The sequence below is a fragment of the Gymnoscopelus microlampas genome (genome assembly GCF_963454915.1).
Source record: "Gymnoscopelus microlampas genome assembly, chromosome: 14".
In the NCBI taxonomy this organism is placed as follows: Eukaryota; Metazoa; Chordata; class Actinopteri; order Myctophiformes; family Myctophidae; genus Gymnoscopelus; species Gymnoscopelus microlampas.
The window spans coordinates 48,202,146-48,226,729 of NC_139951.1; the positions used below are offsets into that span (position 1 = coordinate 48,202,146).

The 24,584-nt window shown below is 43.2% G+C and overlaps 3 protein-coding genes across 5 annotated transcripts in view; all 3 read right to left on the reverse strand.

The window, feature by feature from the left end:
• LOC311060823 (mamu class II histocompatibility antigen, DR alpha chain-like) overlaps positions 1-8,167 on the reverse strand; it is a 45,583-nt gene extending 37,416 nt beyond the window's left edge. The window contains exons 1-4 of the mRNA XM_084079167.1: positions 8,017-8,167; positions 6,258-6,506; positions 5,320-5,601; positions 4,389-4,789 (exon numbers count right to left, since the gene is read on the reverse strand). Of these exons, the coding sequence (XP_083935293.1) occupies positions 4,668-4,789; positions 5,320-5,601; positions 6,258-6,506; positions 8,017-8,080 (717 nt within the window). The 5' untranslated portion in view covers positions 8,081-8,167 and the 3' untranslated portion in view covers positions 4,389-4,667. The remainder of the gene's footprint in view (positions 1-4,388; positions 4,790-5,319; positions 5,602-6,257; positions 6,507-8,016) is intronic.
• The window catches only part of LOC311060821 (mamu class II histocompatibility antigen, DR alpha chain-like), a 72,435-nt gene that overhangs the window by 37,058 nt on the left and 10,793 nt on the right, over positions 1-24,584 (reverse strand). The window lies entirely within an intron of this gene.
• The window catches only part of LOC311060816 (H-2 class II histocompatibility antigen, E-S beta chain-like), a 45,274-nt gene that overhangs the window by 14,993 nt on the left and 5,697 nt on the right, over positions 1-24,584 (reverse strand). The gene's annotated exons all lie outside the window — the stretch shown is intronic.

Sequence of the window (24,584 nt, forward strand, 5' to 3'; positions counted from 1 at the left end):
GAGTATTGTTTTCACTTTCTAAATATGACACACCGATTGGTCAAGCCTCACGTGACACGTGACAATACGGTGAAATACTGTATAAATACATGGCGTCACTTTGACAGTGTCTTTGCCACTGTCAAAGTGAGGTAAGACAGGAACCATCACGAAATGGCTGCATGGCTGATACATAATTGGCAGATAGGACAGACACTTATATAGACAGGAGGGATATGACAGTTACACAGACGGATAGGACACTTACAGTACACAGACAGGACGGATAGGACACTTATACAGACAGGACGGATAGGACACTTATACAGACGGATAGGACACTTATACAGACAGGACGGATAGAACACTTACACAGACAGGACGGATAGGACACTTACATAGACAGGAGGGATATGACACTTACACAGACAGGACGGATAGGACACTTACAGTATACAGACAGGACGGATAGGACACTTACAGTATACAGACAGGACGGATAGGACACTTATACAGACAGGAGGGATAGGACACTTACACAGACAGGAGGGATAGGACACTTACATAGACAGGACGGATAGGACACTTATACAGACAAGACGGATAGGACACTTATACAGACAGGACGGATAGGACACTTATACAGACAGGACGGATCGGACACTTATACAGACAGGATGGATAGGACAGTTAGAACATAAGAATTAGAACATTCCCAACATTCCCAACACAAGTCTGGTAAGAGTGAGGTAAGACAGGAACAATCACGAAATGGTTGAGAAATGGCGGATACTGTAACAATTGGATAGGACACTTACACAGACAGGACGGATAGGACACTTAGACAGACAGGACGGATAGGACACTTACATAGACAGGACGGATAGGACACTTATACAGACAGGAGGGATAGGACACTTATACAGACAGGACGGATAGGACACTTATACAGATAGAACATTCCCAACATTCCCAACAGCGGAGAGTTGTGCTCCGAGGAGCACTTTTTCTAGTTATTATTATTATTATTATTATTATTATTACCCTTATTATTATTATTATTATTATCCTCTACACCAAATCTCTACTTCCCGTCTAGGGACTGGTCGTTATTTACCGGAGGTTGGTATGGCCCAGAAGAGGGGAGGGGTCATCAAACTTTTTTTTTTAGCCCTGGGGAGGGCCATGTTTTTTTTATTTTGGCTTTAGGGGGGGGGGTCATACAACTTTAATTTATTGAATTATGTATGTTAAAAATGTTTAGTTTTTCATAGTGTTATACTCCCCTATTTATATCGCGTTTAATAATCCTAATGAGACTCCCACAGTGGGAGTCTCATTAGGATTATTGAGTGAATAATGTTGCCAGATAGGCCAATTTTAAGTAATTGGGCTGGAAAAAAGCACATAGTATTGGGGCCCCATGCTATGTGCCCGCCCAATGATTGGGCGGGCACATTCTCTTGCTTTTTAACATATCTGGCGTTTTTTTTTCACGTAGCAGCAGCACGTTGGTAGCGGATGATTCAAAATGACTATACGGAAATATCTCAGCCGTGCCCAAAAGCGGTTAGAACAGCACAGAAAAAACTAAAATATAGCAAAACTACTGAAAATGTTTTCAATATTTCAACCAACAGAAGTTTCCTCATCAAATGTAAATATGAGAGCAGCTCATTGACACATCGTATCTTCCACTAAAAGAGCGACAGCTCATCCGTTTTCCAATGTTGACATTGCTCTCAGAATCTGTCTCTTCCCTGTATCAGTGGGGAAAGATCATTTCCAAAATGATCATAAATAGACTGTGGACTGCATCGATTCAACAGACTGAACCATCTAACTTGTCCATTGAATCACACGTTGCATGAATTGGATGTTTCCGACCTTAAAAGGACTTTGCCTAAAATAAAGCACTATTAAATCATATTGGTAAGTCAAACGTGCAGCACTTTAATAGCATTCATTTATATTTATTTATGTATGGTTGGACGAATACCAGAGCTTTCGCCCGGCCGGACGTTCGCCCAAAAAGTCGGAGATTTCATCCAGAGATTTCGCTCATTTTGCAGAGATTTCGCCCATTTCGCAGAGATTTCTAGGCAAGTGGAGTAAAGTTTGCGGGGTGGCTCGGGCTCGGTGTGTGTGCGCGCGCGTTATTGTGTTTGCCAGATGTGATGCATTTTGGTTTACACCCACAGTCACAATACCAGAGGGAGCGTTAACAACAATTTGGTACCACCCACCCATAAAACAAACATGGGCAAATTCTCCTTCTACAGCACTGCCACCCAGGATTGGAATGGTCTAACCCCATCCCTCAAAAAATGCAGTTCGCTGGGCTCATATAAAAGAGCCTTAAAAAAATCACATTTCAGGAGGCCAAAAGAGGAGGTAGTACCATTTTCCTGTTAGACAGCCGACCCCCACCCCCTGTTCTTGTACATATCTTTCCCCCCTTTTTTTTTTATTTCTTTTGTTGTACATAGTGTTTTATTTTATTTAATTTTTTTGCTGTTTTATTTTTATTTTCTTTGTGTAATGATATTCGAACTGTGGTGCCACTATATATGTCTATGAATTGAATACCAAGGCCCTCATTGGAAACAAGTCTGCAAGGACTTTTATGAACGGACCTGTTAGACAAAGTATTTTAAATGTAAATGTGTTGTTTTACATTTTTTGCCTAATAAAATAATCAATCAATCAAAAGTCTGACACACTACTCTTGCACTCTGTGGTTATTAGTCTCTATTTTGTCTACTTTGGTTATTTGATGTTTTCATGCTATGATATGAAGCTTTGTATGCAGTGTTTTCTGTTGCATATGGAAACTGACTATGATCGGAGGGAGAAAAAGAGAGAGACAGATAGAGAGCGAGCGAGAGAGAAAACAACTCACGCCCGACTCTGTGTTTTTGACAGCTTGATTGTAAACGAGTACTAGTAGTTAATATGAAAAATAGAACATAGTTGCTCAATCTTTCTTTCGTTTAGGGTGTTTTTGTAACCCCAAGAAGACACATATGGAACGAAATCAGGGCCGGCGCACCCATAGAGGCGACCTAGGCGGCCGCCTAGAGCGGCAGTTTGGAGAGGCGGCAAAAAGGCACCATACATTTTTTTTTTTAATAATGACGATAAATCGGTAAAATCAGAATTAAATAACACAACCCTAACCTAACCCTAAACCTAAAACCGAAATAAAGTAACCAAAGACACACAAAAAAGTATCATAATCCGCCCAGAACCGCGCAAAATTTTGCGCACGCAAGGGTCCCACACTCACTCAGGGGGGGGTCAAAGAAAAATATTTGGAGGTCTGGGGGGGGGTCAAGGAAAAAAAACAACGAAATTACATCTGCACCACCCCCCCTGGTAACTAAATAACGTCCAGTCCCCTAGGATTCTATATTTCACCACTGGATTCCAGATAAGCGGTAGTAGACAGATGGATGTTTGGGTTCATACATGTCAATCTGATTTAGATAAAGTTTCTATAAAAAGTAAAGTTCATGTATCTGATTAATATCATATCTCTTCTCATCGTATAATTAATATCTGATGTTATCTCATATCATGTCACAAACACAAAGGGGATGCAGTACATTGTATTTAAGTCATAGAATGTTTTTTTAAATACATTTATTCAAATCATTGATTCATAAACAGATTTACTAAATGTTGTTTATAACCTCACCCAATCACACAACACATTTAGATTTTAATATTGATGGTAAAATTTAAGATCAATCATATCCTACAGACCTGTTAGTTAATTAAATTTGAACAGTATGTGTCCAGACAAGGAGAAACTCTTTAGATGATGTTAAAGCGGAACAATGTAACTTTTTTTATAATGAATAAAATGTAAGTTTGTCCAATATGTATGGTAGAGAAAGTAATACAATTTATTACACAGCTTGGTTGAATGCTTGATTCTGATTGGTCAATCACTGAATTCAGCGGTGCGTTATTTCTAAATAATGACAGATTAGCTCAATAACAGACCTCAGAGCACCTGCTGCACTGCTTGAATTGTGTGCTGTATCCAACATGACCATTAAAACACCATGTCATTTACAGCTAAACATTTGAAGCGAGAAATAGACAATGCATCTGTATGTTAGAGTATGTTAATACTATATAACTTATACAATATGTATGGTAGAGTATGTTAATACTATATAACTTATACAATATGTATGGTAGAGTATGTTAATACTATAGAACTTATATAATCTGTATGGTAGAGTATGTATGTTAATACAATATAACTTATATAATCCGTATGGTAGAGTATGTTAATGGACTACTATATAACTTATACAATCTGTATGGTAGAGTATGTTAATAGGCTATTATATAACTTATACAATCTATATGGTAGTATGTTAATACAATATAACTTATATAATTGGGGTGGTTGTATTTGGTCTCCCTGCTCTTCTATTGAGACATTTAGATCATGTCAAAGGTCATGTCTCACCTAGACACAGGATCTGACACGAATTGTGACCTTATGGTAAAGATTCAATTTATCCCCTGAGCAAGCAGGCAGGCTCTATTAGCTTGAAAGGTAAAAATGTCAGCACTTGCGCAGGACACCGGGTTCAAATCCGGGGTAGAAGAGGAAAGTTATATAGTGCTGCTTTATTTATAACATGAGTATAATTATTTTAGTTTCATTATTTTCCTTTGATGAGGAAGAACGTTCCCATGGCAACCCCCAGCAGACCCAGGGTCAGCCCCACCACACAGAACACATCTGGACCCACACCGGGCTGAGCTGGGATGTCATGGTCCACAGCTGGAGAGAAACAAACACACACACACACACACACACACACACACACACACACACACACACACACACACACACACACACACACACACACACACACACACACACACACACACACACACACACACACACACACACACACACACACAATTTAATCAAGATTACATAAAGTGGTGCATATCTCCACCAGGCTGGGTGGTCCAGTAAGGGCTGTGTAACAGGTAGAATGTGACATTGTAGGGATGATGTGTGTATAATATATATTGCAGTGTAAAACTGTTGGTCTATTACTTCATACTAAAATTCTCTCTCTCTCTCTCTCTCTCTCTCTCTCTCTCTCTCTCTCTCTCTCTCTCTCTCTCTCTCTCTCTCTCTCTCTCTCTCTCTCTCTCTCTCTCTCTCTCTCTCTCTCTCTCTCTCTCTCTCTCTCTCTCTCTCTCTCTCTCTCTCTCTCTCTCTCTCTCTCTCTCTCTCTCTCTCTCTCTCTCTCTCTCTCTCTCTCTCTCTCTCTCTCTCTCTCATCCTGAAGATCTTACCCCACATCATGGTCTCAGGTCCAGGCAGTGATTGGTGGTTGACTGTACAGCTGTAGATGTCTCCCTGCTCTGGTGTGAACTTCACTCTGGAGAACTGGATGAAGGTTCCATCTATCTTCAGGTATGGGATGGTGGTTGTGATGTTACTGGTCAGGTTGAGGTTGTTCCTGGTCCATGTGATGGTCACTGGTGCGGGATAGAAACCAGTCACATGACAGATGAGAACGTTGTCCACTCCCACTTCAGTCTCGTCTTCGGTGAAGATCTTGGTGTCAGGAGCTACTGTAGATACATAACATACACAAACACACAGAGATGTTACATCATTCAGGAGACCCAGGAGAGAGAGAGAGAGAGAGAGAGAGAGAGTGTGTGTGTGTGTGTGTGTGTGTGTGTGTGTGTGTGTGTGTGTGTGTGTGTGTGTGTGTGTGTGTGTGTGTGTGTGTGTGTGTGTGTGTGTGTGTGTGTGTGTGTGTGTGTGTGTGTGTGTGTGTGTGTGTGTGTGTGTGTGTGTGTGTGTGTGTGTGTGTGTGTGTGTGTGTGTGTGTGTGTGTGTTCTCTTTCTTATGTATGTGACAATAAAGCATATTAATGTTTACACTTGTTCATTTAAAAAACAAACTTGAGAATTTATAACATATTTCAACATTAAAAACGTAAACTTTGTTATACAGGTATATTTAAATGTTTTCATTGATGGTCAAATATGTTCAACAGTTGTGTAGTTAATAATTAATATTATGTTCATATTTAAAGGGCCTTTATTAGATAGTACAGATAGTCTGACAGGACATGGGGAGAGAGAGATGGGGAGTAAAGGCATTCGAACCCACGACACACTGTCAGGCTGCATCAGTAGCCTATAGGTGCCCGGACCGCTACCGTAGCCATCAGGGCCTTTATGTTCATATTTATAGTATTATAGTATTTATATATACCTGGTTCCAGTGTTAGCTCCTTCATGCCAATGCGACACGCCTTCAGGTTCTCTTTGCAGATGTGCTGACTAGTCTCAGCTTGTGGATAAGTTTCTTTTGGGTAGTCGTATGGATCTATGAAGTCAGGCAGAGGCTCCACCCCCTTCCTCTTGGTGAAGTCTGCGTACCACTTCACCTCTCCATCCAGTCCAAACATGTTCTCTCCATCTGTATCTGAACAACCTGTTACCTGAAGATTCTCATGGAACGCTGAAAATAAACAAACATAAATACAAATTAAAACACAAACACAAACAATCCACGGTAAGGACAGTGACCTTTGACCTTAACAAACACCTACATGATGTTTTAGATTGTTTTGTTTTATTTCATCCATATGTTTTAGATTTTGCTGTGTGTGTGTGTGTGTGTGTGTGTGTGTGTGTGTGTGTGTGTGTGTGTGTGTGTGTGTGTGTGTGTGTGTGTGTGTGTGTGTGTGTAGGGGAGTCATTAACCCATTAAGACTGCGGGAACGCATCCGTGTCATTTTAAGATTTCTTTGGCTATTCAAAAATAGCAGATCTACAAGCATTTTGGGAGCTTGTAGCATATACCAAGAGTTATAGGCCATAATGTAAAGTGGGTTGTTATAGCACCACCATGAGGCCAACTGGTGTAATTTTTGTATAAATCATTTTGCACTAAATTATGAACCTCCCCTCCAAGTGTTGTAACTTAAGCCCTTACAGTTTCTGAGATGAAAAATACTTGAATGGGAGCCTTTTCATTTTTCCATTAAAGTGGATGGGGAAATTTAATGCACTAATAAATCAATATCAATAAAACTATGCAACCAATCCCTTAGCAAAATACAAGCACACGATTCCCGGTGAAGCCGGTCAATTTGACATATGTTAATTAAAAAATAATTGGGAAAAATAAACTGTGGGAGGAGTAGCGGTTTCTAGAAGTAAATAAAGAAAGTGGGAAGAGTACTAATAGGGCTGTTAGGGCAACCGCACTAATTAAAGTGACTGCTGAAGGATGGAGCGCAAAGACACATGTCCAGGTGATAAAACACATTATGTATACAGTAATGGTAGATGTATATAAATCTACAGTTTTTACTCAACATACTTAAAATGTAATAATAATATTATTAATACTAATTATTATTATATTGATATGAATAATATGAATAATGTGAATAACATGTATATCGTTGTTGAGAAACCTCTCACATTTAGCAGTATTTAATATTAATTTAATATTCATATTTAATAGTAGGCTACAGTGTCACACAAAAGCATCAAAAGTAGCAGATCTACAAGCTTGTAGATCTGCTACTTTTGGCTATTTTTTCATTTGAATCCTCAAAAGTGACAGTTTTTAACATACTGTAGGAACACATTTGAACATATATAACAGTATACAAATGTATGTTATATACAATAACCATATTTTTTTGTAATAATGACAGTATATACAGTGTATACTTTACATAAACACAGATATATAAATGTATACTTTACATAAACACAGATATATAAATGTATACTTTACATAAACACAGATATATAAATGTATACTTTACATAACCACAGATATATAAATGTATACTTTACATAAACACAGATATATAAATGTATACTTTACATAACCACAGATATATAAATGTATACTTTACATAACCACAGATATATAAATGTATACTTTACATAACCACAGATATATAAATGTATATAGTTTATATAATAACATAAATGTGATGTACTCTCACCTGGGATTGCTTTGACATGAAGTACAGAGGAGAGGATGAGGAGGGTGGCTGGAATCTTCATCATCACTGATACAAACTGAACTGAACTGAATAAAGAAATTAAAAACTGATCAGAATAAACAGATCAATAATCAGGTGTTGACTTCTAGAGACGTTCTAAAGTCTGAGAGAAAATGGAGGGTTTGCTGAGTAGTTTAGAAGAATCAACCAATCAGATTAAAGACACAGTACGATGTTGCATCATCTGTCTCCAGGAAGACGACATTCTGGACTGTTGAGGAGAAACACATTGATTTTTATTTTAGAAATGTACCACTTAAACCCTCAATTCTTGGTAAACTTTACCTTGGGCTCTGTACTTGGTTCACTCTTTTTCCCCCTCTACACCAAATCTCTTTGCCGAAAATAGGGAGCTTGTGGATCAGCTGTTTTCGGCAAATGTTTCCCTCAGAATAGGGATGCTAGGGTTCAAGTAAAAGCAAAAATATCCTGTCACACACATATTGGTGGCCCTCCCATTGTAAATCTAAGGACCACCTAGGGGTCCCGGACCCCCTGTTGAAGACCCATGTTCAATAAACAGGTGTTGTGTTACTGGGATCAGTGTGGGTTGGTTCTATATTATAACCAGGTGTTGTGTTGTCAGGCTGTACTGGGATCAGTTGGTAGAACTGGACATTGGTTCTATAACCAGGTGTTTAGTGTTGGGCTGTACTGGGATCAGTTGGTAAAATCAAAACGCTTTCATGGAATAAAAGTAGACTAAAAGAGTTATCATTGACTAAAACTAGACTAAAATGTAAACCGTTTTTGTTGACTAAACAAAATACTTGTTGGACTAAGATAAACACTAAAATGCTCCACTTTTAGTCGACTAAAACTTGACTAAATAAAAACGCATGAGGGTTGACTAAATATGACAAAAACGAACAAGGGCGATTGAAACTGGACTAAATTTTTTTAAAAGTTCATAAAATCAACATTAGTGCGCATACAATGTCTTTTGCCATTTTAGCGTAGGCAAACTGACACTCAAAGTGACTACTGGCCAATCACAGCGCTCACAGCGCGTTGACTATTGGCCAATCACAGTGCGTCTTTTCCAGGACTTGTCAGTGCAACGGTTCTCAACCAGTGGTCCGGGGACCACCAGTGGTCCTTGAGGGGGTTCCAGGTGGTCTCCAGCTAAATGATGGAGAGTTGATAACCACATGGACCCTTATAGATCTTTAAATCTTGAGTATAACATTTCACACTCTCAAAGTCAAAAATCAGAGTCAAATTGTTAAACATCTGCATTACTTACTATACAGGTACACAATCAGAGAACGTAAATAATTGTTATTTTGACAGCATCATATCTAACGATAACAACATATTCTAAGTTTTCGGTGTGAGAGGCTAAAGCTCATCAAACGGTTTTCCGTGGCTCAAATGCCGAATAAATAATGGACCTTGATATGAAAAACATTGAAAACCACTGTTCTAATGCATTTAGCTGGAAACTTCCGATCACCTTGTGATCATCAGACAGCATCTCTAACCACTCACATCCTTATGAAACCCATGTTTCAATCAAAGTTTATTACTTTGTTGTTGTTTTTAAACTGAATGTTTACATACTGTAGATAGATACTGTCCTATCTATAATAAAGGCATAAAAGCCCCCAAAAAATAACGTAAAGAAAGACATAAATAAAAAAGAATGTAAATACAAGAGTGGAGAGAATCTATAAGGTTATGTTTGTCCCTCAAAGCAGTTAAATATTGATAAATGTCCATAAGACTGAGCAGCAACAACAATACAATATACACTAGATCAGGGGTCTTCAACAGGGGTTCCGTGACCCCTAGGCCTAGGGGGTCCTCAGAGTTACTACAGGGGGTCCGCCAAATCTTTGTATGATGGGGAACATTAGCCGAAAATAGCAGATCTACAAGCTCTCAACGCCTCACGCTGGGGGGCGTTGAAAGCTTGTAGATCTGCTATTTTCAGAGAGTCGGTGTAGAGCAGGGGTGGGCAAGATTTCTTTCCAAGGGGCCATACTGACTTCCATAAAGTGAGTGAGGGGCCACACATTGTACAATTGAATTGAAACTTGAAATGCATAGTGCTGAATTATGTTACTCACTCAGGTGTACTCTGGCCTTACAATAAAAAGATGACTTGCACAAAATCCACGGTAATGCAGTATCAACTTTTAAATGAGCCTATAACTTTATACAGCATCTTATCTGATATGCACCACTCCATCGGTCTGATCAAATGCATTGCATTATGTTATAATTATAAATATGGACTCAAGGTTGTCTGTTTCACTGTTACATTACAACATAAAACATAATAAACAACATAGTACTCAAATGGTAAATATTAATTACTATTAATTGGTCTAGTTAAATAGTTATTTCTAAAAAACATTAACAGTTTAGAATGTACATTTTTGGTGGGGGTCATTTTGTTTTTCTTTGAGGACTTGGCGGGCCGGATTAAGATGGTCAAATGGCCGGGTCCGGCCCCCGGGCCGTATGTTTCCCATGTCTGCGCAGGGGTGGGCAAGATTTCTTTCCAAGGGGCCATACTGACTTCCATAAAGTGAGTGAGGGCCCACACATTGTACAATTGAATTGAAACTTGAAACACATAGTGCTGAATTATGTTAAAACTGCATGGATTTGGTAGACATGCCAGAGTACTTTACAATAAGGTACTTGCTTTCACAACAATAATTTTCAGTTACAAAATGTAACTGAAGCAGCTGTACTGTATCACTCAGGTGTACTCTGGCCTCACAATAAAAAGATGACTTGCATAAAACAATCCACGTCAATGCCGTATCAACTAATAAATGAGCCTATAAAGCATCTTATCTGATATGCACCACTCCATAGGTCACTGATCAAACACATTCCATTATGTTATTAATATGGACTCACGGTCAACTGATTCACTGGAACATTATAAACATAAAACATTTGAGTACTTACTGTATGGATGGGGGAATGCAGGTAGGTATAGTACTCAAACGGTAAATATTAATGACTATTAATTGGTGTAGTTAAATAATTATTTCTAAAAACAATTAACATACGGCAGCCTTTTAGAATGTACATTTTTGGTGGGGGTCATTTTGTTTTTCTTTGAGGACTTGGCGGGCCGGATTAAGATGGTCAGGGGGCCGGGTCCGGCCCCCGGGCCGTATGTTGCCCATGTCTTCACTTCAGACTTCCAACTCACAGACACTCATTCAAGGTCAAGGGTCAAGGTACAAGTATTGCACAAGTTCAAGTGATTTGTTGTTCACTCTGTGAAGGTGTACTTAAGTTATGTTTCCTGTTTATTTAAGTAAAGTTTGGTTCTATTTCATCACTTGGCTTCCTGTGTGTTCCTGCATTATGGGTCCTTACCCGTCCCTGAGCCTTATCGTGATAATTTTCTATGATAAATAGATGATCATGTTTAGTATTCTTTGTCTCATTTATTTAACTGGGTTCTCTTTATCTACTTGCTGTTTTATTTCACATTTTATGCAGAAACACAGAACATTCTAAAGGGTTCATATGTCTTGTTAGAACAAAGCACTCACACTGGTTTGATGTTATTGTCAGTGAGTTTATAAATGTGTTACACAATAGTGTGAGCAATAAAATAAGCCAAAGGTTTGGGATCTAAACAGTGACCATATATGGGGTAACACCACACAAAACCACACAGTAAGGCAAGAAGTCCAAAGTCAATGTTCTTTTATTCAACCTAAAAACTAATAAAAGCAGAGCAGTGGAATGGGCAGGGGCGTAGGAGGGGAAAGCACAAATCGAGTGTTCAATGGGGAAAGGGGGTCTTTCAGAGCAGTCCAGTGTTAAAAGCCATTTAAAACTAGGGGTTACGTATGTAACCCCAGTTTTCTTAGTTCTGTAGTAATATGCGTACTTATGGGATATCATCGGCCCCTTGCGATGCACAGAGCACAACACATGAACTCTCGGTTACAATAATCTATTGGCTAGGGTCATGTTGCGCGAAACCGGTTGGGGTATAAATACCCTTCGCGTCACTGGGTACGCCCTCTTAAAACCTTCACTCTGCACGCCACAGAAGCGCACAGAAGGGGTTTTAGGTAAGCATATTACTAGGTATAAGGTATAAGAGAATTAGGCCCTCCTTCCCCCCGGACCTAGCCTAGCCGGTCCAGGGGAAGCATAAGAGGAAACTACACGCAGGAGGAGAGGCATGCCCCTGGCTGACACCAGCCGCCACACCCAGGACCGTGTGCGCCATCTCAGATGCCGCCACGACCAGGCTGTAGAAGGCCGCAAAGGTCGAAGGAGACGACCAGTTCGCCGCAGAGCACATCTCCTGCATCGGCACCCCCTTGTAGAGAGCCCAAGATGCAGATACACCCCGAGTAGAGTGGGCCCTGAGTCCTACCGGGACCTCAGTCCCACTACTCTCGTAGGCCAACCGAATCGCCTCCACGATCCATCTGGAGAGGGTTGGTCTAGCCACAGCCTTCCTCTGACCAGACCGGCCATTGAAGACGAACAGCTGAGACGACCCACGGCCAAAACCCTCCTGCCGTCGCCTGACAACCACATGCAGTCCGAGCTCACCGAGAGCGCCTGCATGTCGCCAACGCGTTTAGCTGTACACAGGGCCACCAGGAGAACCGTTTTGAGACTAGCGATCCTCAGATCCACAGTCTCAAGAGGCTCAAAAGGGGGAAGGCAGAGTGCGTCCAGCACCACCGCCAGATGATGATGGCGGAGAAAGCCAGGTCCTGGTTCAACCTGTCCTGTAGGAAAACCAGGACACTGGCCACAAGCGCCTGGAAAGCCACCACTGGAGGCGACCGTTCCAGGCACCAGGACTCAAACATGTTCCATCTGATGTCATACTGAGACCTTGTGGAACCTGCCCTGGCCCCCTGAATGGTGGCCACCACATCAGGGGGCAGCCCCTGCGAGCTCAAGCTCGCTCGTTCACGGGCCAGACCCCAGACCTAGCTCCTGGGGGTGCTCGTGAAACACCTCGTCCCCGCCTTGTCTCAGAAGGCCTCTGAACAGCGGGGGAGGCCACGGCTTGTTATAGAGGAGAGGAGGAGTGCCGTGCGCCAGAGCAACTACCTCCAAGGAGAGGCCCTTGCGCCCCATCGAGAAGAACCGTGATCACTTTGTGTTCTTTCTGGACGCAAGCAAGACTACTTGAGCCCGGCCTAACCGGGCCCAAATCAGGTCCGCAACCCGGGGGTTGAGTGGCCATTCCCCGTACCAAAGTCCGCCCCTGGACAGCAGGCCCGCCCTGCTGTTCAGGAGGCCCGGTACCTGGGAGGCGCGCAGCGGAGCTGTGCGCGACACGCTCCAGAGTGTCAGCTCGCGTGCCAAGTTGTCCAACACAAGGGAACCCAAGCCTCCTTGTTTGTTTACACAGCACCTCGTTGTGGTATTGTCCATTCTGGCCAGGACATGATACCCCACGATGCGGCTCTAGAATTTCCTGGACAGGAAGGGCGCCTGTGACCACGGTTGCGGTGTCATCGCACACCGGGGTGACAGGAGCACCCATCGAGAGCCCATGGTGTGCTGGATCCTCAGAGCCCACATCCACCTCTGGAAAGGTCTCCTGGGGAATCTGCCCACATGAAACAGGTGTATGGCCGAGGCCCTGAGACCCGCCGCTTGCGTGCATGCACTGCACGTGACTCTGCGCCCTGCGCGTAAAGAGCGCACACATGCCCGGATGCCGGCTATCGTCGCCAGGCGGAGACCCTGCCGTCGCAGCGGCGTTAAAGCCACGTCCGTGCATTCCACGAAAACCCGAGGGCTCAGTGACCTGTCGAACGGGAGCACCGTGTATTCGTACACTGTGGTTCTGAAGCCGAAGCCCAGGAACTACCGGTGCGGGGAGTAGATTGGGACGTGAAAGTAGGCATCGTTGAGGTCCAAACTCGTCCACCAATTCCCCTGCCGTATCGAGCGTAACAACGTGGCCGTTGTTAGCATTCGAAATTCGAACACCTTCAGAAATCTGTTCAAACCCTTCAGGTTCAGAATAGGTCTTACGCCCCCCCCTTTCTTTTTCACCAGGAAATATACCAAATAGAAACCCATCGGGTTCCGATCTGGGGATAATTCTCTGATTGCGCCTTTGCTCAGTAGCAACAAACCCTCTTCCCTCAGCGTTTAGGCGGCTTGGTCCGACCCTTCTGGACCGTGCACAGCACCCAGGGGTTCGGTTTGCAAGCCTTCCATTGCGCTAGGCCACGAGCCAAAGCCCCTTGCTGGCACGCCTAGCCGTAGCAGGGGCGGCGGGGGTGAGGAGACCTGCGGCTGTCTCCTGCCTCTGCTTCTCCTCTGCCTGCGTTTTGGTGATCAAATCCGCAGCGGTGTCGAACAGATTGTTGGCCTTGAGTGGAAGGGCGAGTAGTCCCGTGGACAAGATTGCCTTACACTCCGTGGCGAGGTCTAGCCATTTGACCCTCTCAAGGTCTGCGGTGAGGGCCATGGCCCGGCCGGTCCACATCAGCCCGTGGCAGGTCCAGAGGATTGCAATTTGCACCAGTCTCTCGAGCTCTTTCGCATCCTCCACCCATTCAGCGCGGACCACCGACGCAGGCTTTGTCTCCAGCAGGGGTTTTGCCACCAGCTCTTTAAGTCTTGCGGCGGGCTGAACCCTGGAGAAGCGACACCGTGTTGAACGGCTCTGCAGCCGAGCCCGAGGCTTTGTACAGTGTGTTCAGCAAGTCAGTGTGCGCCCTCTTGGCACGGTTCGCGAAGACGGGCCTGTCCTCCGGGCCTTGTTTCACGGAACCGCCCTTCGCCTGTTCGATGGCGCTTGCCAGGGTAGGGTCCATGGGAGGGAGGCCCACGACCCCCAGGTCCGCACCGGTGAGGTTCTTCACCGCGAAGCCCAGCCTCTCCGGCTCCATCCTCCCTTTCTGCCACGAGAAGTGCAAGGCCCCTCGGACTCCTTCAGCCTCGGGCAGTAGTTTGGACTCGACTTGTCGGGGAGGGAGGGGTGACAGACCTTGGAACCCCGGCATGGGGGCCCGATGGCTACTCTCACGTCCTCCATGGGCTGCTCCAGGCCGGATCTGGAGATCGCCCGCTTCAGGATGGTCGTGATGGGTTCAGTGGACTCCTTTGCCTGGCTAGGAGCCTCTGCCGTCGCCGCTGGAGACGCAGGAGGACCCGGGCTGGACATCGTTACCTCCTGGCTCACTTGGTAGGAGGTGAGCTCCCCCTCCTCTCCCCCTTCGTCAGATGCGCACACACACACACACACACACAGTCTCACAGACACGTCGGGATTCGGGACGCACGCAGCGCGCATACAAAGTGATTATGGGTAGCTAGCTCAGCTGTGTGATCTGGTACTGGGTCTGGTACGCAGAAGAGCACCTGGAGATGTGACTTGGTGCGCATGGTCCCGTCCCGTTTTGTCAACGGGGGGGGGGGGGGGCGGGGGGGGGTGTTCAGCACGGTGCCCACCGGGCAGTTTTGTCAACGAGAAAAAAAGGACGCTCTGCTTCTAAATTCCTGTTAGGTAAAGCCCCCAAGGTTGGTGCCCTGTGCTGCTGCGCTGATTTTATCCGCCAGATTGGGACGTTCACGGCATATTTTGCACCATTACGGTGCGTTCATCATCGGTGACGAGTGCCTCTAACAGCCGCTGCTGGCTGCGTGCACGCAGCGAGGCAATGCGAGGCGATGCGAGGCGACGCGAGTCATATCTCTACCCCTGTGCCTAATGGCTGTACATGGGGCCGACGGGTGCTTTAGAGTGATTGTGTGAGTGTGGCTTCAGGAAGTAAATTCCTAGCCTCGATCTCCAGGCTTTTATTTTTTAGTTTTGCTAAAAAATAAAAGCTTGGAAATTCCTGTCCCAGCTGTTGGTGCGCAAAAGCGCCTCGCGTCGGCTGATGTGGTGCGCATTTTTTATTTTGAGTGCGCATGCGCACCTGCGCACCAGTTATGTGCACCCCTGGTCATAGGGTTTCGGGTCTCGCAACATACAGTACACCCTCGCCCAGGTGACCTAGTAGCCAGGGTTGATCAAGCCCCAACTTACATCCCAGGTAGCTACCCACGGTCAGTCCTATAGGGAAAGACAGGGCCTCTCAGTCCGCTTCTCCGGAACTACTCTGCCTGAACACAGGGAGGCTCTGGCACATGGAGGGACTGGGCTCTGTGGGTGGCCTCCTGGCCGGGCTCCTCCTTCGTCTCACCAGGTCCATGACCTGAGCACTGTACCAAATCCGCTGCACCAGATCCGCTCTTGATCTGCAGCTGGGGGTCCGTAATAACAGACCATGGAACTTGAAGTGGGAGCGGGAGAACACCGTTACCTTTTTCAGTAACTAGTACTCTAACGCATTCTTTTTTTAATTCAGTAACTCAGTTACCGTTACTACATGGTGCGTTACTCCGTTATTTTTTATATAGTATTTATATATACAGCGAGGCGAACAGTGACTGAAGTACAGTACTTGAGTAAATGTACTTTACACCAGTCTGTGTCACATGTGGTGATGCGCTGTGAGCGACTTTGCAAGCTCTCTATCTCTCTCTCTTGTTCTTTCTTTCTCTCTCTCTTAACAGCGTGTGTGTGTTTCTGGCACTAGGAATACCACGATAACGCAATGGTGACTATGAACCAAGTACCCAAACCCGTTGGAGGCTGCTTTTCCCAAGCTGAAATCTACACTCAAACTGCAAGGCTTCATGGCTGTGTTGTTGAACACACACAGCTTAACGTCGGGAAAGTTACACGACTCACTCGCCCAGGCGGTGTCAATAATAGGCTACTAATCACCACAATCGTAACAAAATTCTGAATCACAGCGATGCCTGTTTCGGATTCCGCACGTTAAAGTATATTCATTCATTTGTTCCTCTATTTATTAACTGCTACTGCAGTCCCTGTGGTACATGAAAACTCCTGTTACAGTCAAGGATCACCTTCAACCTGGTGTTTGCACTTTCTCCATTTACGGTCCATACATCTATATAAACGTATATAAAGTGCTTACCCCATGGCCACGGATGTTACAGTCATGCACGGGACTCTCAAAAGTACCTGTATATTCTGTATTGTTCAATGAAAAGCATTTTAATCCGATCAGTGGCCATTTTCTCATAATGTATTGGAGCGCAATACACCTACCAACCGATAGGGTCACTCAGTTGAAAGCATATGGAGAAAATGGCCACCGATCAGATTAAAATGCTTTTTATTGAACAATACGGATGATACAGGTACTTCTGAGAGCCCGCATATACATGTAACATCCGTGGCCATGGGATAAGCACTTTCTATTTGAAATATGAATGTTTATGTAGGTGTACGGGCCATAAATGGAGAAAGTGCAAACACCAGGTTGAAGTTCATCCATGACGGTCGTGACAGTCGACCGTCATGTATCCATGGCTATTACTCCCTCTAACATTTCCCATGTTTTTAGTTTACTGAAATAATGTCATGCACATGTTCCAGTGCATAGCCTACTGCAGGCCTTGTTGACTAGATTTAGAAGAGATTTTGAAGCTCTTGCTCCTGAAATGATCGATTATTTTTAAGGGGAAAAGCCATCATTTAACATGCAAGTCAGGGTGAGAAGCAGAGATTGCCAGGCGCAAATGGTAGTGTAGGTAATTAATGTATTTGTGCAAGATGACCCTGCTACTGTATATAAAATGTGTATATTACTCGTTCTTCATGGTTCATGTTCAAATAGCTCAATCCAAAATATAATGCTGTACAGTAGGCCTACGTGTTAGGCTGTATTTACGCACCTGCTTGTAGTTAATGCTTAAACATAATTATGACCGGTATTTTTTATAAGATGTCTGATAAATTTGAATCATTCCGGACATTGGGACCAGCAGAATACAATCCTATAGCGCGACCCCTGGTATAGACCACATTGCTTAGCAGAGTTCAGTGATGCAAATGCATGTCAAGTTGATCAACAGATTGTATTATTCTCCAATGCAATAACAGTACTGAAATGAACGCTATAAGGGCAATAATGGGAGCCCTTTTTTTTTAAAGTAACTAAAAGGTCACTTTTCACAGTAACGCATTACCTTTTGGTGTAAGTAACTAGTAAAGTAACTGAGTTACTTTTAAATGAAGTAACTAGTAATGGTAACTAGTTACTGGTTTTCCGTAACTAGCACAAAACTAGCGGCAGGCCTTACTAGAGCGTGAGTCCGTAGTTCCGTACAGTGTTAATTACAATTGCACCGATGGGACATGAACCCACACAACCAAGGGGAGGAGGAGAAGAGAGATGAAGGGGATGTAAGGAAGAGTATTCACTATTCACTGTATACTGACTGTATGCATGCATCAATGCAACATGTTCCATTCTATTCACTGTATACTGACTGTATGCATGCATCAATGCAACATGGTCCATTCTATTCACTGTATACTGACTGTATACATGCATCAATGCAGCATGGTCCATTCTATTCACTGTATACTGACTGTATACATGCATCAATGCAGCATGGTCCATTCTATTCACTGTATACTGACTGTATGCATGCATCAATGCAGCATGGTCCATTCTATTCACTGTATACTGACTGTATACATACATCAATGCAACATGGTCCATTCTATTCACTGTATACTGACTGTATACATGCATCAATGCAGCATGGTCCATTCTATTCACTGTATACTGACTGTATACATGCATCAATGCAGCATGGTCCATTCTATTCACTGTATACTGACTGTATGCATGCATCAATGCAGCATGGTCCATTCTATTCACTGTATACTGACTGTATACATACATCAATGCAACATGGTCCATTCTATTCACTGTATACTGACTGTATACATGCATCAATGCAACATGGTCCATTCTATTCACTGTATACTGACTGTATGCATGCATCAATGCAACATGGTCCATTCTATTCACTGTATACTGACTGTATACATGCATCAATGCAGCATGGTCCATTCTATTCACTGTATACTGACTGTATACATGCATCAATGCAACATGGTCCATTCTATTCACTGTATACTGACTGTATACATGCATCAATGCAACATGGTCCATTCTATTCACTGTATACTGACTGTATACATGCATCAATGCAACATGGTCCATTCTATTCACTGTATATTGACTGTATACATGCATCAATGCAACATCCATTCTATTCACTGTATACTGACTGTATACATGCATCAATGCAGCATGGTCCATTCTATTCACTGTATACTGACTGTATACATGCATTAATGCAACATGGTCCATTCTATTCACTGTATACTGACTGTATACATGCATCAATGCAACATGGTCCATTCTATTCACTGTATATTGACTGTATACATGCATCAATGCAACATCCATTCTATTCACTGTATACCGACTGGATACTGTACATGCATCAATGCAGCATGGTCCATTCTATTCACTGTATATTGACTGTATACATGCATCAATGCAACATCCATTCTATTCACTGTATACTGACTGGATACTGTACATGCATCAATGCAGCATGGTCCATTCTATTCACTGTATACTGACTGTATACATGCATCAATGCAGCATGGTCCATTCCGTGTTTTCAGTAACTTATCAGTACAGTCAGTGCTTTCATTATGAATAAAATAAGATTACAATGAAAACAGGGTTTTCGTATTAAGTTATTTAATCAAATATTTGCCACACACACATTTATCAGTGTACAGACACATTGATGAGCCCTCATTTAGTCATTCCAAAGAGTAACACTGACACCCTGTGGTCAGTGTGATGAACTGTCCTGTTGTCCCTGAAAATAGCAGATCTACAAGCTCACACTCAAGCAGTTTGTTAATCCACTGGTTCTCAAAGTGGGGTCCGGGGAGTCGGGGACCCACAGGAGTAACTGAGGGGGTTTCAGGGGGTCCCCAGCAAAATGAGATCCTAATATAGTATCACAATCAGTTGTAGACTACCACTTTAAACCCATACATAATGCCACTTTGACTATGCTTGCACCTCTTGATTCTCCAACCTCTCAATGTCACTAAAACTATAAAAAACTATAAGAAAAAAATATTTCCAATTTTTTTTTTTTTTTGCAAAATCGATTGGGTGGGCCAGCTTTCTATGTGGGTGGGCCTCAGCCCATGGCTGCGCCCCTGCTTCTCGGCCTAAAGCCCATGACCCACCTGATTCCAACACATGTTGCTACTGGTCTGGGATGGCTAAGGGTAGAAGAAGACAGGGTTAAGCAATTAAAAATTGTATTTAAGATAGTCAAAGGGGTATTAATTGCCCTCAAATACCCACATGTCTGACAACTACTTCTCCAAAGTGAGTGACTCCCACAGCTACAACACTAGAGGGAGCGACCATGATCTGGCATCGCCCACCTTTAGAACAAACATGGGAAAATTCTCATTCTACGACTCTGCCACCAAAATGTGGAACGCTCTATCCATTAAAAACTGTGGGGGTGCTCCTTCCATTCCGACATCTCACCACTCTGACTAGTGGCTTCCGCGTGCGGTTGAGGTTAGGTATAGGGTTCGTCAACGTCGGAAAGGCGACATGTCGGAAAGGAGAAATGCACCCAAAACTGTGGATTACTGGCTGCTTTCAAAACTGGCCTGAAAACACACCTATCAGGAGACCACAAAGGGAGGTAAATGCATTTTTCCCATAGAAAGGTGGTGTTATCCTCTGCCGACATTTTCCTTTTTCTCCTTTGTACATATGTTTTGTATTTGTTGATGACATGACATGTCATCAACAAATACAAAACATGTATTTGTGTTTTGTTTTTTCCTCACAGATCACACTTTGGGACGTTGGCCAAACAAAACCTTTCAGTCATGAGATTAGGGTTTGCTTTAATTGCTGCAGATCCATGTTTATATTATAAATGTTGTTAAATATTATTTTCTGGATTAAATGTTGATGCATGGAAACAATCTATGAATGTAACACAATTTACCATCAATGTCTGGTTTACGTCTTATGAGTGGTTCTCAAACATTTTCATGTGAAGGACGCCCACATTGACCCCTCAATGGCAGGTCTAACCTCCTGACCCCCTGGAACCCCCTCAATGACCCCAGGTCTAACCTCCTGACCCCCTGGAACCCCTAAATGACCCCAGGTCTAACCTCCTGACCCCCTGGAACCCCTCAATGACCACAGGATGACCCTCCGGATACATTTCCTCCCCAGGATTAAGTTGATAGAGAGTCACTCTCAACTTCCAGACGACTCTCAGCACATCACTGACTTTTTTTCTCAATATTTGCCTCTTTCTTATGTAATATTTGACAATTTGGTATTAAAATGGTCTTAAAAGTCTGTACCACAGCCACCCATTCATTGCATGTGAGACTCGTTCCTTTTACTGCTGTTTATTTACCGAGAACACCAAAACACTGTAGAACTGACGGTACATACAGACAAGACAAAAAACTAAACATTAACTTGTATATTCTTACATTTAGATTAATATAAATGACTTTTACAATAAGACTCACAGACAGATACTGACCACTTTGACTGCTTGCACACGAATGGGGGGGGATACTTCAGTCTTTCTTGATTTTTTTTATTTTCTCTGCTTTACTTTCTTTCACCTATTTTACTTTACTTTCTTTCATCTATTTTACTTTACTTTCTTTTATTTTACTTTACTTTCTTTTATTTTACTCTCTTCTATCCAGCTCTTCTTCTACACAGAGTGCTCTCTCTCAGTTGAATGAGACTGCTTCTCTCCTCTCAACCACAACAGGTGTAGAATACAAAACTTAATTACAGACACAGATGTAACAAATGACACATAATTGGAAACTTACAACACATAGAACACACTTAGAGCGCCCCCAAGAGACAAGAGTCAGTCACCACAAGGACAAATACAGAAAAATATAACAATGACTTAAACTTGACAGCATTTACAAAGTCATTAAATTGTCACTTTATAAATGTGCAGATACCCTGTATACACACTTATACTGTATGTTGGTTTGTTTACTGTTGAGTGAGAAAACAATGTTGCACATCTTACTACTATATAATTGACAAAAGCTCCGAAAGTTCGTCCGGGATTCGCAAGCACAGGATCACTCCACATGCCTCCAAGACCCGCCACAGACTGTTGATCAGAGCTATGGCTACGTTTTAGGCATCTTACCTCACCTCCATCAGTGATAAGACTCTCGGCTTGATTGATTCTCCTATCAGACCCTCGGCCTGATCTGGCAGGTTGCCATAGCAACCAGATACAGGAAGTCTGACCTCTTTATCACGTGAGGGCTATTAGGGCCGCAAAGCAAAGCGGGGAGGGAGGAGAGGAGAGGAGAGGCCAGAGGGGCCGGACTTCGCATGACGTGTGTGCAGAGTGACTAGGCCAGCAAAGGTCGCCGTCCTGGTTCATAAATATCTCTTACAGAGCCATGCCACGGAAAAGAAAACTATCTCTGGTACAACCAGATAAAGGAAGTCTGACCTCTTTATCACATGACCGAGGTTGGGAGGTCGGGACTAGAGGTTAGGGACTAGAGGTTAGGGACTAGAGGTTAGGGCCTCAAAGCAAAGCGGGGAGGGAGGAGAGGAGAGCAGAGGAGAGGACCTTGCCCTACAGCAATATGCCATCAGTAAGCTGAGTCATCGTCGAACAGTTGCAACAACAACTGTTCTTTATAAGATGCATACTCCCAGCTGTCCTGTGGATCTCAAAGCACTGCTACCCCAAGCTCACATCCCAGGTCGTATCACCCGGAGGGTACTACCAAGCCACGCTCTGACCATCCTCAAGTCAAACACCAAATGCCTTGATAGGAGCTTTCTCCACTCTGCTATCACAACATGGAACAGCCTCCCCCCTGCGGTTGTTGGAGACATTACATCAAGTAGTATTCATGCCTTTAAGAAGAGGCTGAACAAACACCTCCTCAGTAGTATGTGACTGTAATCCCATGAAGCTCAAGGACATTAAATCATCAAACATTCAGTTTATACATACCCCTGACTGAGTAGCTGCAGATCAGTGATAGGTTCTTTGAATGTTTTTTTCATAAAGCCTGTATCTGCAAAAGCTTAATAAAAATCACACCTGTGTGAAGGTAGCGGCGCCTTTGATATATTTTGTCATAGATATTTGTTTCTACTAGAGAAACAATATTAATTCTCTGTCAATTTATTTCAAGGCTTCCATTGGAAGAATCTTGGACAGATAAAGTTAAATTGAGGATCTAACTTTAAATAACTTACCTAGAAGGAGACTTTAGCCAAATGAATAATAAAATGAAATTATTAGATATTTCTAGATATTACTCATTGTTTATTTAGTCATTGTTTATATAGACATCTAATTCTATATTCATGACATCATAGTGATGTCATGAATAGTAACATAGTGATGTCATGAATAGTGACCAATCAGAACGTTGGCGCACCTGACCAATCAGAACGTTGACGCACCTGACCAATCAGAACGTTGGCGCACCTGACCAATCATGACATCATAGTGATGTCATGAATAGTAACATAGTGATGTCATGAATAGTGACCAATCAGAACGTTGGCGCACCTGACCAATCAGAACGTTGACGCACCTGACCAATCAGAACGTTGGCGCACCTGACCAATCAGAACGTTGGCGAGGCTGACCAATCAGAACGTTGACGCAAAAGCCAGGCATAGAGGGCTAATATCCGCTCTATACCTAAAGGTATAGAGCGGCTAGCACCGCTAAAAAAATAAAAAAAATAAAAAAAGGAGAGGAGAGGAGCCGAGAGGAGAGGAGAGGCCAGAGGGGCCGGACTTCGCATGACGTGTGTGCAGAGTGATTAGGCCAGCAAAGGTCGCCGTCGCCGATGCACCTAACCACAGAGAGACTACACAGAGTCATGAAATCCACCCTATGTATGACCCAGCAGCCTATCCGTTGATATTACCACATGGAGATGCTAGACTACTTCCCATTTGTGACAGCTCATCATCAATTGCAAGAAGCACCTGATTGTGTATAAATGCTTTGTCTACTGCATCTGTAGAGCACTGCTGTGCAGTGGCTTCCTCACGGATAAAGTCATCACTGAGGTACTCCAAGAATGTTTAGAATGTTTACTACAATGTTTACTAGATGTCAGGGTCAGATGTCAGGCCCTGACATCTAGTTAAGCTAATTTCAATAAATAATTTGGGGACCACCCTGGGGGTCCCGACCCCCCAGTTTGGGAACCACTGCTCTACACTAGTGACAATGGACAACATGTATGAATACAGAGACACCACTCTGACAGGACTGTGGCATCTTGGACTCAGTTCATTCATAAATAAAATAAAGAAGAAGTTCAAACTGTTAAACAAACAGGACAGGGAACAAAGCTCTCCAGGAACTCCAAACTGAGAAAGTCAACAAAGGAATTAAATATGTTTAAAAGCCTTTATTATCCTTGTTAAATCATTACAATAGCCGACGTGTTTGGACCACTAAGGTCTTAATCAGGGCTTCATTGATAAAAACTGATCAAAAACTGACATGCACAAATCTATAGTAAATATGGTAATAAGATG